Source organism: Vulpes vulpes, chromosome 5 (genome assembly GCF_048418805.1).
Source record: "Vulpes vulpes isolate BD-2025 chromosome 5, VulVul3, whole genome shotgun sequence".
In the NCBI taxonomy this organism is placed as follows: domain Eukaryota; kingdom Metazoa; phylum Chordata; class Mammalia; order Carnivora; family Canidae; genus Vulpes; species Vulpes vulpes.
The window spans coordinates 122,402,957-122,420,715 of NC_132784.1; the positions used below are offsets into that span (position 1 = coordinate 122,402,957).

The 17,759-nt window shown below is 38.9% G+C and overlaps 1 protein-coding gene across 46 annotated transcripts in view; it reads left to right on the top strand.

Moving 5' to 3' along the window:
* MAGI2 (membrane associated guanylate kinase, WW and PDZ domain containing 2) overlaps positions 1-17,759 on the top strand; it is a 1,307,576-nt gene that overhangs the window by 995,936 nt on the left and 293,881 nt on the right. For 24 of the 46 annotated variants that reach the window (XM_072759854.1, XM_072759849.1, XM_072759863.1 and 21 more), the window contains 3 exons: positions 14,753-14,874; positions 15,224-15,352; positions 16,805-16,987. In XM_072759854.1, coding sequence (XP_072615955.1) covers positions 14,753-14,874; positions 15,224-15,352; positions 16,805-16,987 — 434 coding nt within the window. The remainder of the gene's footprint in view (positions 1-14,752; positions 14,875-15,223; positions 15,353-16,804; positions 16,988-17,759) is intronic. The other 22 variants (XM_072759873.1, XM_072759875.1, XM_072759876.1 and 19 more) reach the window with 2 other exon arrangements.

The following is a 17,759-nucleotide window of genomic DNA, read 5'->3' on the forward strand; positions in this document are numbered from 1 at the left end:
TGAAATGATAAAGCAAAGACTGATGTTTCTGTGGCTTCCAAAAGGGTTGAGGTTTCAGAGTAATCTGTAAGGATGTTATTTTTGTCATAGTTAATCTATAGTACATGTCATCTTATATAGCTGGGGATTTGTGAAAGTAATAGTAGAAATAGTAATATTTAAGGCACTATTTTAACTTTTAATGTGCTTTCACATCCATTATCCCAAATGACAGTCACAATATTTACAACAGGGAACCAATCCCTTGAGGACTTCATTGAGTTCTCCAAGGGCAAATGGCTAGTAAGGTTGATGCTTGATGAGGTCTGATGCCCGATAGAGCTAAGAGAGACCATTCAGTAGAGTAGCAATTTACATTAATATAAAATGTCTGTACTTTACAAAATATTTTCTCATACTTCTTAAACAAGCATTAATCAGTTCACTTCACAAACAAAAGGAACAAGTATATTTAAATAAATACTGAATATCTGATCTCTTCTGAACTATAGGCAGCTCTTTTTTGCTAAGTCAGCAGACTTCCATTTTTACCTTGTTTGTGTGAGCCAGGCCAATTTCATCCTCTGTGGTATCACTCCTTTCAGCCTGTGAAACAAGCAATCTAGCCTCTTAAGTGAAGGGCACGCTAGCTCCATGCATATGCTCTTTACATTACATTAGCATCTCATAGTTTGTAACTGGCGATTCCTAATTACTTACTGATATGATATAAATTTCAACTGGCTATTAATTTACTTTCCTAACACTGTGGTTCAACTGCAGATTAGTAGAAAGCCTTATAGCTTTCTTTTACTCTTTATGCCAGGGTCCCTCAAATTTTTTAAATTGCAATCCATTCAATCAAAATGAAGTCCCATGTCCAGTCTTCTTACCACTACTCTCCAGTCAGGTTCTGAATGCACACCCCTCATCCACCCCTCACCTGAGATTGGAGATAATTTTTTCATGTTGTGAGGCCCTTCACCACTGCTGGTTCATTCTCATATGATCAAAATATGTTCTATATTCTAGTTACCCTCTCCTCCCCTGAATGCCTTTTCAAATGAAGGAAAGAAAACTTCGTAATTAAAACACATTTTTTAGCAACTGTTTGATCTCATAAACCACTGTATTTAACAAATCTTTGGGTCACAGATAAAGAGTGTTTTCAACATCCAGAGATTTAAATTGGTTTAATTGCAGGTGGAATTTTACAAATAGCCATGAATTATTCACCCTTGGCATCAGAGTTACATATAAATGTTTTTTAAAAATATACAATTTTTACAATTCTAGTGGATTCTTTTCTTTGTCTTAAAGTCAGTAAAAAAAAGACAAAGGAATCATTACTCCAGCATCAACTTTTTTTTGAGAATATATTTGTGAATATATTCATAAACACTTTGGGGAGAGTTGTTTGTTTCTAGGCATTTTTTTAATGAATCTAGCAAATTAAATTGGGCTCTTGTTTTGGTGGATCTGCAGAGGTTAAGCATAGGCACGTAGGCCGGTAGCACACGAGGCAGCACAAAGCAGGGGGACTTAGTGTAGAGGCAGCAATGTGAGGGACAGAGTCCCTGAGCCCTCATCATCTCAAGGAGAGAGGGCAGGAGTGGTCTGAACTGGAAACACCATGTTGTGTGCTCCTGAGGAAAGACCATTCTTCCTTCTTCCTCATTTTTATAGGACCATGAGAACTTGAAACTGGTCTTTTGAAGTCAGGGAAGACAGCCTGCATTTGGGGGACTGCTGCTCAAGTGAGTCTCAAACTTTTGAGATAGATATGAGTTGTGTGGACCCAGATATGAGCTGAGAGGACCCAGAGCCCGGTGGGAAGAGCTGTCCCTCCTGTTGCAGGAGGGGACTCCAGTCCAATGTGGTTCATAGCGAGGCAACCCAGAGAAAGCTGCCACCATCTTTCACTGAACAATCCTGCTTGCCTCTTGCCAAGGCAATGTCATGTGACACATACAGAGATCATTGTTATTATTCTATAATTTGTACAACAGTTAGTTTATATAGCTTAGTTATTCTCTCTTTGGATGAAACATGCCAGGCTTCTTGTGGGTGAACTGTGGATTGTTGTCTCATGCTACCAATCTGTATCATCGCACACTTTGGAGTCATATCTTAGACTGAGACTAAGTTCTAAAGTTAGCACATAAAGTGAAAATTGCACAGAGTCAAAATTATCCTAAAAATCCCTCAGGATCACAGCATGTTGAAAACTAGCATAGTGAAACAACACAACCATTTTTTCCCCTTTGGTGTTAGAAGAGAGTTCTTTCTGGAATTAAAGTACTTGGCTGGCATTTAGGTCTTTTTGATCTTTAATAGATACATAAGTGGAATCATATTCAGCTTAGAGAGATGCCATACCAGCAGAGGGATGAGGGAGCTTGGTCAAACCAAGGAAGTAGCCGGCGGATGACATTCTTTGGACGGCCTATTATTGAATAAAATGGAGGATGGTCACCCTAAGTGGGTAAAATGTAATGCCTTCCACCCCCACATGAGAATTTTAATCTCCTCCTTTGCATGCTATGTCACAGACCATGATGTTAGTAATAGTTCTCCTTTTTGCATCCATGATTTTGAATTCACAGGCAAGTACAAAATTACACTTAACCTCCCCGGCTTTTATCTATCAAATGAGTGGTTTGGATTAGGTGATTGCTAAGGTCTTTTCAGTTCAAGGAATATCCACTGCACCTGTGTTAACAAGAATAACTTTGGTCATTTTCCTGTGTGAGCTTCATTATTTCCTCATTATTACTAGTAATCAAAGAATACTTAAAATTTGGAAGCATTTTCTTTCCATTTCCACCTGTTATTTGGCTAGACAATAACATACATATTACCATTTTAAAATTTTTATTTTAATGGTTTTAACAACCCTATCACATGAGTGTTAGGAAAAGGTTTCCAAAAGGATGAATTATTATAATAGAATCTCCTTACAAAGCTATGAAAAACAATATAAATGTACTTGGTATCGACAGACATGAGATGATGTTACAATTGCTGTGAAAAGGGCAAAAAGATAAAGATAAGCTTATAAACAAAATCTCAGGGTAAGAATTATATTTTTCACCATTATCGAGGCTGAACTCATTCAAAGGGAATACTATTGTCCCCTTTTTTATGATTTTAAGCAACATTGTTAAACATTATTTATTACTAGCATTTAACAGGCGACTTCGTATTTAAGTAGATGAAATTGTATTACAATAGACTCTAATTGTGTAATAGAAACAGATGGATTACAAAAAGTTTTATTATCAAATTTCACATTTAAATTCAATCTAGCTAAGTAGGATGAACTTTAAAATTGTCAAGGAAAAAAATTATTCTGTGGCTTAGAAGAATAATTGACTGTAGGCAAAAGACAGTCAATTTGCTATGATAAACCAATAAAATTAGTTTTGCACTAATTTAGTCTAGAAGAAACCCACCACTAGGTGTGTAGTTTCTGACAGCTTGTTAAGTACCATGTGTTAAGGTGGTCATATGTTAAAACATTAGTTCAAATTTCCATGAAGCACAACACTCCTGTATGAAGGCTGACAAAGTCCCCTCATCCTGTTTTTACTTCACTTTCTTTAGTTTTGAGTGAAAAAAAAGTGTATATATATTTTTTTCAGATAGATAAAACAATAGGAATGATTTGTCCTTCTTTTCTCTGTAATATTACTTAGTAATTTAGTTTGTAGCATTGACTTAATGTGTAAATACTTAGTGACTATTGGTCCAGAAAAAAATGATATTCATAGCTACCAGTTAGTCAGCGCTTGCTAGTTGTTGGTGAGGACAGCAGAGAGTGCAGGTGGCTCCCCGCGCCCCTGTTATTCCTCAGGAGTCCACAGCTTACAGGTACCTAATATGTGAGTGTGAAGGGGAGAGTTCACCAGCATTCCCTGTTCCACTGTGCTACCATATAAGGAATTTCTTGCTGAGTAAGTATCTCATTTTCATTTTTTATTGTATCACTGGACCTCAGCAGGACCTAACATGCCCTTTTCAAAATCTGAGACAAGTCATGCATATTTGTGTTATTGACTACCTCGTTCTCACTCACATACAACTTTAACCTATTCATAAACATTAATGCAGAATCATCTTATTATCAATATCATAATTGCCAGAGACATGGCCCGCCTTCAACTTCCAGAGTTTTAAGGGCACAGTTCAAGAAAATTGAGTTTGGATTAACCCTAAAGGAATTTAAAAGGCAATCCTTGAAGGAGACTCTTCTGGCTTGAAAAACACTCTATGCAAAGCCAGGGATCCTGGGAGGGTTCCACCCATGTTCTCATTACCACTCAACTTTTCACAGTATGCAAAACATACACGTGCTTGTGCGCACACACAAAAGCCCGTATTTGTGTGTACATAATCTTTGGGTTCTTTAAAAAAGAACCAAAATCATTTAATAACCAATATAATGTGCCTTCAAAATGTTTGCCTTCAGAAAATCAGCAGGTAATTTACCATCTGCAAAGGTTACCAGTTTCACAGTGAATCCTGGGAAAAAGAAATTCAGTATCACCTCACCTAAATAAATTAAAGATAACCGAACACAACCTATGTATGTATATATATATATATATATATATATATATATATATATATATATAAAATATCATTTGAAAAGTGTCTCTTTGTGTCAGAACCACATAAATCAGTGTTGTTGGGTTTGGTACTACACAGAGCTGGATGTGAATCATACATCTGCCCCTTACTATGAGATCTGCAGTAAATCCTTTACCCTTGTTGAGGAGCAGGTGAATTAAAAGTAAGGAACCTCTTTAATTGAGGGTTTGGCATATAGTATTTGCTCAGTGAAGATTAGTTCCCATCCCCCTCTACCATCCACCATTTCCCTTTATTTTCTCCTTTCTTTACAAGGCTGATGATGTTCATTCTCTAAACAGTTGTTCCTTTCACCAAATTGTGGCATCAATCAAATAATTTAAATCAGAACAAGGACTAAGTAACTTTAAAAGTGTTCTAAATGGAATGTTGTCCCAAAATATTCAACATCACACCTTTCATCTTCTTTATTTAGAGATTCAGAATGAAAAATACAAACTCAAAAAAAAGAAAGAAGAAGAAAGAAAGAAAGAAAGAAAGAAAGAAAGAAAGAAAGAAAGAAAGAAAGAAAAATACAAACTCAGTCCAACGTGGGGGCCTTAATTTGCCAAACTTACATGTGTATTATGAAAAGGAACAAACACGTTATGTGAAGATACATACCCCATTACAGCGACAATGAAATGACCATCTAATCTGTATGAAGCTTTGCTCTTCCAGTAACTGGCACAGTTTTAGACATAGCGTGATAACTAGGTAAAACTATGCAACAATACCTGTCCCCCAAAAAGCAGTCTATTGAAAACAACAGTGAAGGAACTCATTTCCCCCTTTTTTACTCTTGGTTCTGCTAAACTTTTATCCTTTCTTCCCACTACTTTTCTCCCCCATGCCTTTCTTCCCAGGGTCCTTAAATTCTCAGAATGAGAGCCTCCTGCCCACACTCAGGCCCCACCATATCACAATAAAAGTATTTTCCAAGTATCAAAATAAAAATTTTTTTAAAAATTTTGTCAGGTTTTCTAGTTCTTCCTGCATTACTCTCTAGCATGTAAAAGGAATTGCTATGTATTTTATTTCCCCTGGTCCAGGCAGTAATAAAGACCTAATAGTCAAGCATGATATTTTTTTAATATTTTTCTTACTATGGTTATTGGACCTGGAAACTTTGAGAGTTTTGGTATTATATGGAATTGGAATTATCTTCATATCCTGTTGACTGTGAGAATTGGCCACAGTCCTGCCCTACTCTTACCCATCTCTCTTTATTAGCACTATTTCCCTGGCTTCCTCCTTCATGGATAATTGCAGACATCAGTGATGCTGCCTGCATGATTCTTCACGATTCTGAGTGTCTTTAAAATTCTCTGACACTCCTTCTAGCCAGGCTCCAAGGTATTCCTGTATCGTTGGCTGAGTATGTCTATCATTATTTATGAGTGATGTATGGAATTCAGCGGGCTTAGACTATAGTGTGACTTCACATTTTAACAGCTCATGTGTAATTAATTAATCAATCAATCAATAAGAACCCAGTTCAACATAGAGTGTATTACAGGTCAGATTATTTTCATATCTTCAGCAACGATACTGTCTAGTTCTCTGGACAATATGATTCTTTGTCGTCCTGGAGCATCTCTTACTCATCCTCATAGCCCCGGCTAAGAACAATACCTAGTGCGTTGGAGGTGGCCAGTGAATGATGCTGAAATGATTGACAATTCTAGGGAGCACCACAACTTTCCTATTTGGTTGATATGGTAAAATTCATAATATGCCCCCCCCCCACATTCAGGAATAAGTCACATCCTCCACGATGGAGACTTTCAGAGCTACACTTGTCCATTACACTAAAGTCATAATGGAAGTAGGTAGACTTTCTGACAAAACCACACCCACCATGATTTACAACTAGTTTCCCAGTCTTATAGCCTTCATTGCCTCGCTCTGTCTCCCACTCCCACACCAGCCACAGGCAATCACGTGCATGTGTGTATTCACTAGATTATCCTCTAGCTAAGCAAAATTGAATACTCCTGAACACCTTTGTACCTTTGTATCCACTACTCTCTCTCTAAAATGTCCCCTCTCCATCTGGCAAAATGCATTCTAGAATCTGCTCCAGTGTTGCTTTTTTGTGTGTGTATGTGGGGCTTTCCCTGAACGATCAGACTAAGTTGTCTTTTCTCCTTGTCCTGGTTTACCAGGACTCTCTCAATTTTACAACTGAAAGTCTCATCATGTCACATGATGAGCACTGGGTACTATATGCAACTGACGAATCACTGAACTCTACATCTGAAACTAATGATGCACACTGTGTGTTGGCTAATTGAATTTACATTAAAAAAAAAGAGTCAAAAAAAAAAAAAAAAAAAACCCTGGAAGTCTCATGCCCTGGGAAATCCCTTAGTTCTAGGAAACTGAGGTGGTGGGTCACCTGACTTGTGTGTCTCCCCAGGGAAGTAATGTGCTCAGCTAGTGAGGGGGTTGTGTCATATTCATGTTTGTGTGCCCTAGAGCCTAGAAATCTGATGAATTAAATGACCTTCCATATGAGACTTGAAGGACAAAGCCATTCAATCAGTGTTGGGAGAGGATGTATTAGTCTTGTCTCTTAATACAGAAAAATCCTGCAATAGTGTAGTCTTCTGGTTTCCCTCTAGATAAGTTCTATTTTACCTCTAATTTTGTAACTCACTGCTTATGCTCAATTGAGAAGCCAAAGTTTAGAAATACCTTTGATGATAATAGTATTGCACCTAGCAATAACATTTAAGAAAGATATTTATTGGAATGAGAAGGGATGGATAGAACATTTTTATGTTATTTTTTATTAGTTTCAGAGGTAGAATTTAGCGATTCATCAGTAGAAAACATTTTTAAATGCATGCCCAGTGGTTCTGAAATTTTGAAAAATGAGTCTGTGTATTTTGTAGGTCCTGGGGTCTTCATGACATGATTGGCAGGGCACATTGCTATTTCTGCCAGAAGTAAAATTATCAAGTTGTCTGTGTAATTGGTAGATAGTAATGGCTAAGTGATAAATACCCCTTATGTGTAAAATACATATTACAGGCCAGGGTCTTAACTAAGTAACTTAGTACTACTACTACTGGAGAAGGGAAGAGAGAATTCACTTATCTGAAAAATACATCCACATTTGGGAAGGTCGGGCTCATGAGGGATGGAGGACAGACTCCTTAGCCATCAGAGTTGCAGTAATAATATATGGATACTCTCCTCTGTTGGCTATGAGTCCACCTCCCACCTGGACACCATATCCCCAGGTCAGACACTCTTTCGTCCAGGAAGAGTAGGAGCAGGTAACATGTGAATAACTCAATCTGCCCACCAACATTCACAAAGCAAACGCACATTACCCTCAGGTAAGTCGGGAATAATGAATGGACATTTATACAGAGAAAATTATCACTTAAGTGTTAGAACTGCAAAGAAAAATTTCAGGAGGTGGGATTCAATTATTCAGTTAAAAAAATGTTCCAAGTAAAATAGATTCAATTCTTCCATTTATCCAAAGCTCAAATTTTAAAATAAAGTGTATTTAAAACATTCGTCTTTAGACTAGTACTTTTAAAATTTAGCTTTTCAAAGCACTGTAAGGCATACTTTGTATTATGTAAGCCCTATTTTATAATCTTTTTGTTCCTGTCTTATCTCCCCTATTACACTTCATCTTTGATTGATCTTTGCCCCTCCTTGCACCCTCTTCCATAGTGCCGAGCACAGAGTATTTGAGAAACAAATATTTGATGAATCACGATAGCATTGATTGACTACTTACATCCAGGTACTGGTCTGAAGTGATTTATTCATTTAAATTCATTTGAATGTGCACAACTCTATGAAAAACAACTCTACTTTTATACCAACTTTTCAGATGAAAAATTCTGAAGCACAAAGAGTGTAAATGATGTCCTCAAGGTCACACATTTAGGATGTGATGGGCTTGGGTGGGAATCCCAGCAAGATGACTATAGTGACTAAGCTCTTAATAACTTCCCTGCCCTCCGGAGGAAGGGAAAGTTGGCCCCAGGAGATCCCCAGAGGGTTATTATCCTCTCTTGGTTTCTAAAGCATGAAGTAGTTTTCACGACTTAAAACTTGATAGTGGAGAAAAGTTTAAGGAGTCTTCTCAAGGTTTATTTTTAAATGAATGAAGTAACATAGAGTGGGTGCAATGTATATGTTTGCCAATGCAGTTGCAGTCTAGGGGTTCAGATGTGAGGAGGTAATAGGCAGACTTTCCTGACTGCCCAAAAGTGGGGGAATCAAAACTGGGGTCACAGAATACCCAGGGAATTCCAAGCAACCAGGAAATTCATACTCTGCTTCCATACGGGAATTATTTTGTTTTATTTTGTTTTTTTTTTTTTTAATAGTCCAAGTAAAATAAATTTTTGGAAGCCCTCAAAGGAGCTTACATAGAAGGAATGATATACTGAGCCACAAGCACAAATCCCAAGCCAATCTCCCCACATCCAGTGCTGAGTGGATGCCTTTCTGGGCCCCCCTCATTTCATCCCTAACATAGTGCTTTTCCATAGGAGCACAAGATAGCAGCTGCTACTTATCAGCTTCTCAGATCCAAATCTTCCATCACCATAGTGGGCTGACCTTTTCACCTATCACAAAAATGTCTTGGAAGATTCTCTGTTTTGAAGGATTTCATGAGTCTTCACCCAGAAGGCAGATTGGCTGTATCACATACACTGGCCCTAAGCTTCACATCAAGTTCTGTCACAAGATGGATTTTAGGGGAGACTTAAACTGGAAACCTGTGACATCTCCCACTTTTCATGGGTGCCCACCTCCCACCCATGCGCTTACTCAATAAATACATACTGAGCACTGGCCACCTCATGTCTTAGAGTAGTTAGTGTAGCCACTTCGACCACCTTGCAAATATTTCACCTGTGGTACAATCTCCATTTGAAAGCTGCTCTCTTCTCTCTCACACATCAAACCAAGGATCCATTTCTAAACTGCCAACTAAAATCAAGATGGTGGGATAATAGCCAATGGGTACAAAGATGCCATTTGTAACAATCTACTAAAGTGCTCCTCTCCAAAAACCCAGGAGAAGCAAGGTGAGGCATGAAGAGGCTAGAATATGGTGGGAACACTGGGAGTGGGGGTCAGATAATGGCCTTGATGACCAGCAGACCTGTCTTGTGCATACTCACAGGCTTAGGAAGTACAACTTTACTCCCATGTCTTCCATCCCCTCAGTGAAGGAGGTGCCAGTCAAACAGGACGCTGACATGGGACTACTTTTGGCAGTATATCATCCCATCAGCTACAAATATTTTTTTCCCCTCCGTGCATGTTATGAAACTTCCAATATCAGAAGTGCTCTCTTCTGGAGCCACAATAGCATTTCCTAGTACTCCCCAAGGCCACATACAGAAAAAGAGACTTCCACATAAATCTTAATCAGGCAAGAAACTCTTTTTTGTACCTTCTCAGCTTCTAACTCAAGAGGAGATTGCAGCCCTCATGGCACAATAGTGTTACCTGGGAAACTTTTTTTAATGCCAATGCCTGTACCTCATTCTGAGATAATGGCCCTGTTGATTTAGGGTAGGCCTGAGTCTTTTCTGTTTTTGCTTTTTGTTCATTTGCTTGTTTTTAAGCTCCTCGGGTTCATTCAGAACTACAAAGCACTTCCATATTGTGGCAGTTTCCCTGCCCTAGTGAAAGGAGGGGGTTAAGCTGCAAATGGGGGAACAGGAGGGTAAAGAGAGAAGGCAGTAGAATTCCATCCTTGAACATCCTGATCCTTTCGCCATTACAACATGGAAGCATCTCACATCAGCACTACTTCCTTTTGTGAAGGGTAAATGGGGTTGTTAGGATATACCCACTGCAGAATATGGTTTTCATCCCCTTAGCTCGTACCACCTAAAGATTAATACAGTATGACAATAGACCAGATATAATTACAGGGTAACGACTCTTGGTAGCACCCCAGGTTCCATTTTATATGGAAGCTAGATAAAATAGCTAGCAATTATCTCACAGAGCCTAAACAATGAGAAGGATGATAGCATGTGTCATTCCCATGCTTTATACACATTGTAAGACCCCCAAATCCTTGCTAAAAGGACTTGAAACTATTCATTTTGGAAGCACAGGAAGAGAAAGCTTTCTTTTTCAGCTACAATCATACTTCCTTGGGATAGGCCTTTCTAAGCTTGGAAGCATTTAAGTTTTAAAAAATGCCTTCACTTGTGACAATGTGAATGTTCTGCAGTAATTAGTTTAGGATACTAAAGCCACACCCAGATTCCATTGTTTGTGGGGTACAAGTCATGCCAGACTAGTTCACTGGTATTTTCATTCTCTGTGAACTCTAGAAACTCACTTTGATGGTGAATGGAGTATTTTCAAAATAGTGTCCATGAAGCCAGTGGGTACATATTGACTTTTCTAAGGAAATACTTAGAATATGCAGGTGGCAGTTGGAGGAACCCAACTGTATATAGAAATGCATCCCAGAACGTTCTTGTATTATATTTTCTGAGGCTAAAGTTCCTCGGGTGACGAACAGTGACCTAGCAGAACAGAAATAGGACAGGGAATGAAGAGACCAAATCCTTCAGTACACTTCAAAGCTGCTTCTTGGTTGCTCAAAACTGCTAACGTGTATTGGTAAACAAGTCTTAAAACACACACTCCTCACTTAGCTATTTAACAAAATATTGTCTTTCACTGTGTCCAATGCTTAGGATACAAAGATGAACACATAGAACCTGTATATGGATGTGCATAATCTATAGAAGGAAATAAACATGAAAATCAATTATTAAAATACAGTATGATAAGGCTATGATAGCTTGTGAAATTATCATTTAGGATATTAGGATCAGAGAAAGCTCTCCATCCAAGACTTGGAAAAAGAATTGAAGACTTGGTAACAGGAATAGTATGTCCTCTGAATGTCTTGGGTTTAATTTAAATACTCTGATAACCAGTTTCTCTCTCCCATTGAATTAGCAACTTGAAAACTCAAAGCTAACTTCTAACAATGCTGGTAAACAAGTAGGACCCTATATTATCAATTCTATTGATTTTCTACCTAGATTCAACTAATGTCACCCTGATTTTGTTTACTTTCTGTTGTTTTGTTCCTTAAAAGTGCCACAAATCCTCTTTGTGAGGGGACAGGTTATAAGAAAATAAATAAATAAATAAACTGTGGCAAGAGAAGTCTGTTCAAGGTTTTATGAGAGCCAAGGGGAAGAGCGTAGCAGGCTGGCAGTGTTGCTAGGGGAGGCCAGGAGAGGAGTTATAGCACAGATGGGAAAAGCATCATAATAATAATGACCCTGACAGCAGTACTTATTAATAATAGTAATAAAGAATAGCCAGACCTTCAAGAATAAACAATAACTAGACCTTACAATTGTGGGGTCCTCTGTATGTATCTGTGCTTTGCAAACATTATTTCTCTGATCTTCACAGCAATCCCAACAAACAGATATTAATGTCCCTATTTTACACACGAGAATATTGATGTCTATGGAGGTGAGTAATTTGTGCAAAATGCCAGCTCGAGCCCAGGTCGTCTTGTTTCAAATGATGCAATATTGCTACCCTGAAGCTCACATGGAAGGATGAGGGGATTGACACAGTGTTGTCAACAAGAGTAGCTCCAAATATGTCCAAAAAGGGCATGTGGGGATAAAGGGGAAGCTACAAAGATAAGGAAGGGCCAAGTCAGGAATAATATTTCTTTAGGTTATAGGAAGATTTCAAAGGATTTTAATAAGAAGGTTACATGAAAATGGAGAAAAGGGAAGAGAGGCCTCAAACTCTGATCCTTCTGAAATCCAGTGGGGCTGTCAGAGTTTCCAGGGCAAAGAAGCTTTGAAACATCACGTGCCGTAGTTCACTACATGCCACAGATCACAGTGACTCCTTGGGGCACAAGAGCATTACAATTGTATTTATTTCCAATGGGAAGTGATTTTACATAAGACAGATTTACTTTGAACTCTATCCTGGTAACTTCCATTACCTAAGAAAGTTGTCGTCAAGCACTTTCTTCCTAAAGAGCACCAGAGACAATGTTAGGGAAAGGGCCTAGTGTTCTTAAATACCACATCCCATGAAGCCTTTCTATGGACTCAAAATGCTGACAGTGATGGTGATGAAAACATGGTGACGGTGGTGGCAGGTGGCTGCTGCTAGTTACTGAACTATGTTTGATCCCCTGTGCCAGCATTTACTACTTCATTGAACCCTCACAACCTCCCCAGGAGGAAGGCAATATTATGTCCATATGACAGGACAGATGAAGGTTTAATCACACAGCTAATCAAGTGGTAAAGCTAGATTTTGAATCCAGGGCCAAATGACTGCGAGCCTTGTGGCAGACAGCTACCCTACCCTGCCTCCTATGAGGAAGCAATAAGATACTGCAGTTATCTTATCATGTTTGTTTGTTTTTTTAAGATTTATTTATTCATGAGAGACACGCAGAGACATAGGCAGAGGGAGAAGCAGGCTCCATGCAGGGAACCTGATGCAGGACTCAATCCCAGGACCCCAGGATCATGACCTGAGCCAAAGGCAGACGCTCAACCACTGAGCCACCCAGCTCCCCCTATTATCATGTTTCTGACGACTGCTTCTTTGTCTCACAGGAATTATCTGATTTATAATAATAGAAAATTGGTTTTGAAACATTGCTTCTACCTCCTTTTCTTTCTTATACATACTTTTGGAAGACATAATGAGAGGATTTGTGTGTTGTGTGTGATTTGTGTTGCACGCACACACATTAAATATGTGTGCACATGGGGCGCCTGGGTGGCTCAGTCAATTAAGCGTCTGCTTTCAGCTCAAGTCATGTTCTTGAGGTCCTGGGATGGAGTCCTGCATCTGACTCCCGACTCAGCAGGGAATCTGCTTCTCCCTCTCCCGCTGCCCCTCCCCCTTCCTTGTATGCTTGTTCTCTCTCTCTCTCTCTCTCAAATAAATAAAAATCTTTAAAAATATATGTGTGCATTTACCAGTGTGAACTCATACATTGAAAAGAGAATGTGTGGTTAAGAATTGCATTTTTTGGGTCAGATCTGTGCCTTGCCACTTCCTAGGCGTGAGATTTAGAGCAAGTCATCGGACCTTGTGTGTGTCAGTCTCATTGCCTTTAAAATAGCAATGATTCCAATTCAAGACTGTTGCTTAACTACATTGAGAAAATATATCTGCAGTACTTATTAGCACAGAGTTATTTAGTCAGAATTGTTCATTCCTCTTCTAATTCCGCTTTGGTTTTCAGGCTTTCATGCCATAATCCTATTTCTATTTGTACACAAACCAAAGACCAATGTATATGTGAGCCCTCTCATGGGAGCATTCATATCCTAGAGAAAGAGCTATATGTCACTGCCACAAGGCAGAGTTGTTAGTCCCTTCCCTCTCCACTGACACGGAGCCCTAAATTTCATACAATAATTCATTAAACTGTAAGGAGACTATCAGGGATCCTTATACTATAAGCCCTCAGGCTAGCTGACCCACAGCTGCTTCAAGCCACTCTGAGTCTGATATCTATGAGTTTATCATCTCATTATATCAAATGTGAATACTCTACTTTCGACTGATGAGCATTAACCCTCCTACAGGTATTCTATGACTTCCATTAATGTCCTTGAGAGTCTTTCCTTCTGTATCCCAGCCCTTCAATCCAGGTCTGTCTGACACTAAAAAGTGTAGACGCTGGTTGCTAATAATCCGTGAATTCAACTTACCTTGTTAGGTATGGAGACTTTGCAAAGCTTAGATGACACTCTTTGCAACACCATTCGGTATAAATTTCGTTGGTTGATCATTTATCTTAATGCATCAAACTCATGTCAAACTAACAGAGTAGACCAGAAAGCAAGTGCACATTCTAGGTCTTTTGGTTGAATCATGCATAATTGAAACACAGTAACATATTATAGAGGCATTGAGATCTCTGCTCCTGTCACAGAAATGTGCTCTGTACACAGGCCAGCCCCAGCAGAGGCCTGACCTCGTGCCTGGCGGGGCACTTGACTAATCACATAAGGTGTCCCTTAATCGCCTGCTCTCTGTAGAGCTATACATATGTTCTCTTAAATGACTTTGCCCCACTGTTATCCTAATTTGAAATTTTATTTTTCAGCCACATAAACAGAAGAACACAGTTTGAAAACCCTGTCCTGGAAGCAAAAAGGAAGCTACAGCAGCATAACATGCCCCACACAGACCTGGGAACAAAGCCCCTGCAGGCGCCAGGTTTCCGAGGTGAGTACCATGTCCATCTGCACTGTTTCAAAGGGAAAAATTATCTACCAAACTGTCTGCTCTTCCAAATATGCCTTTAGCTTAGACTATTTCAAATAATCAATTTGCTTTCCCCAAGCCCCTCTATTAGCTTTAGCTGGATGTTTGCTCTGTCTCTAAACTAATGCACTTAGCAACCATGGATTAAATTAAAGCCTCCGGCAGTACCTTATAGGAATTTACAGCATGGTGCCAGGTGGAGACTAATGGGTTTTGACAGTGGTACTGTAAAATGCAGATTCATAGAGACTCATAGGTGTGTCCTCAAAAGACCACGCAAAAGAATAAGGCTTGTTCTCCTTTATGACAGTAGCCGGCTCCTCGTCGACATTACCTAGGCCCACATGCACCTGCCCCCGCGCTGTCCCGGAGAGGTCGCGCAGCGTGAATGACTTGTCTTACTATCCGCGTGACCACGCGGGGAGGCCTTGGCCCTGCGGTAGGTCCGGGGCTGCTTGCTGCACTTGACCACACCTTGGAGCTACGTGGTGGGATGAGTAGCTGCACAAACTTTTCACGTCTTGTGGGCTCTTAATCGTAAATAAAAGCACGAATATCGCACCACTACAGCACAAAGTGCAATGAATGTAAAGGTCTCACAGTAACTTCTCTCTGATTGTAAATGTTACCTTCATAAAGGGAACGTAGATGGTGAGGTTATAAGCATTTTCCATTTGCATTTCAAAGAAAAAGATGTAAAATAGACTTAAATATAAAATAGAGAATTATTATATTTAATCTTTTTAGTGCAGATCTGTGATGTAAAATTCCAATATGATGACTCATTATATCTATTACATATCATCCAAAATGTAACAGCAGCAAAAGCACCAAAATACTTAAGCTAAATCTCTATGTACAGTTTGGCTGTTACAAACATCAAATCATATCACTGAAAATGTAAGAACTAAATGTATGTATGTGTGCACACGCATATGTGTGTGTGTGTATATATACATATACATATATACACACACTTGACTGAGATAGCATTTAAAGCAGATATTAATTCTATTTCCCAGCATGACTATTACTTTTAAAGCATTTAATATGCTTAGGAATGTTTATCACAGATCATAACGGGAAAAGCATATTATGTAACAAATTAGTGGCCAAACCTAAATGAGTGGGTTCAAGTTTTATTCAGATGATTTAGGTATATGATTTGAATGTATCAACATGTTGTTGCAAAATGTGTTACCTTTACATTCATAATTATATGTAGAAATTTTGGCTTGCCTTCTGCTCACACTGTAGAGTATACTAAACACTATGAGGTCAGTAGAACTGTATCTGGTTATCTTTACGGCATCTCACAATATAAGCAAAAGTCAACTCAGTCCCACATCCAGGTGCTCCTTCTAAATAGATTAGACATTTGAATGGATGGTAGCATTCCATGGGTCTTACCCTTTAAAAACTAAAACAGTCCGTTTGGGTTTTCTGGTTTTATCCTTTCAAAGTTTTGTGCAGGACCAGCCACTCACACATACCTCCTGATTGGACTCCTTTAGAACAAGAGGAAAGTATACAGATGTGTCTGGATGATTTGGGCTCCACTTGATCGATAGGCTTTGAGAGCCTATTGATTCAGCCTTTAAAAAAAAAAAAAAAAAAAGCCCAAGAAGGGCTGCTTTGGTGAATGGAAACCCTGACTTGACAGAAAATCTACCAACCAAGCAGCTTTTTCAGCTTTCCTGGATGCTTGGGACTGCTCTGTGTTTGCAGGCAGTACTAAAAGTTCTGCTCCTACCGTCACCCCCTGCTTGCTTTTACTACAGGAAACACCCACACTGACCCCAGGCATTGCTGCTCCGTAGCTGGCTTTCGCCCGTGTGAGAACTTGCCTTAAATACGCTTTTTCTTTTTTAACTTCTATTGGCCAATGTAGAAAAACCGCTCTTCACCCGGGATGCATCCCAGTTGAAGGGAACATTCCTCAGCATCACTCTAAAAAAGAGCAGCATGGGTTTTGGATTCACCATCATTGGTGGAGATGAGCCTGATGAGTTTCTGCAGGTGAAAAGTGTGATTCCGGATGGGCCTGCAGCCCAGGATGGGAAAATGGAAACAGGTAAGGTGCTTACCGCTCTAGAAATTCTAGAAATTTTACAACACCTTTCTTCCCCCTCACCCAAGGCAAATAGGAGGAGCTTCTTTGTGTGTTCTTAAGTTGGAGGTCAAAGATCCCTTCTCTTTAAGGAAACCAGAAATTATGTTTCACCTAAGTTTGGGAGTATCAAATTGAAGTATTTTGGAAATAGCTCTAAATATCATTTTTGTCTCGTTTTTCAGACTGCCCCTTCTATTTGCTGGATTTAATGGACTCTTGAGATTGGCACTTTCCTAATTTATTTTTAGAGTTCCTTCTTAGAGATGTGATTAACATTTCATACTATTCTACCTTATGTTCAACCATTGATATTTTAAAATCTGCATTAATCTTGTGATATTCTCATGCTGAATTGCCCAGGTTAGATATTTAAATATGCATGTTCATCTCATAGAAAAAAATTTGAATGGTATTCATCTTTACATGTCCCCATCAATGTTTTAATATATAAGGGTTTTTTCTATAGTTCTTATGAATCAATTTTCACATGCAGTTAGATGGATGTCTGTCAAATTATAATCAAAATTCATCTAACATGGAGATACAGAGGCAAATTGTTAAAGGCACGGAAGTATAAAATATGAAAGATGCACAGAGGTAGAAAAAAAAGTAATGAACTAAACCTGGTTTCGCAGTCTGATTTAAAATTCTCCTACCTGGCCCATGACCTTGGATTAATCTCATAATTTGTAAATGCTAGTTTTTTTACTTGGGGAACAAAAAGAAGAAGTCA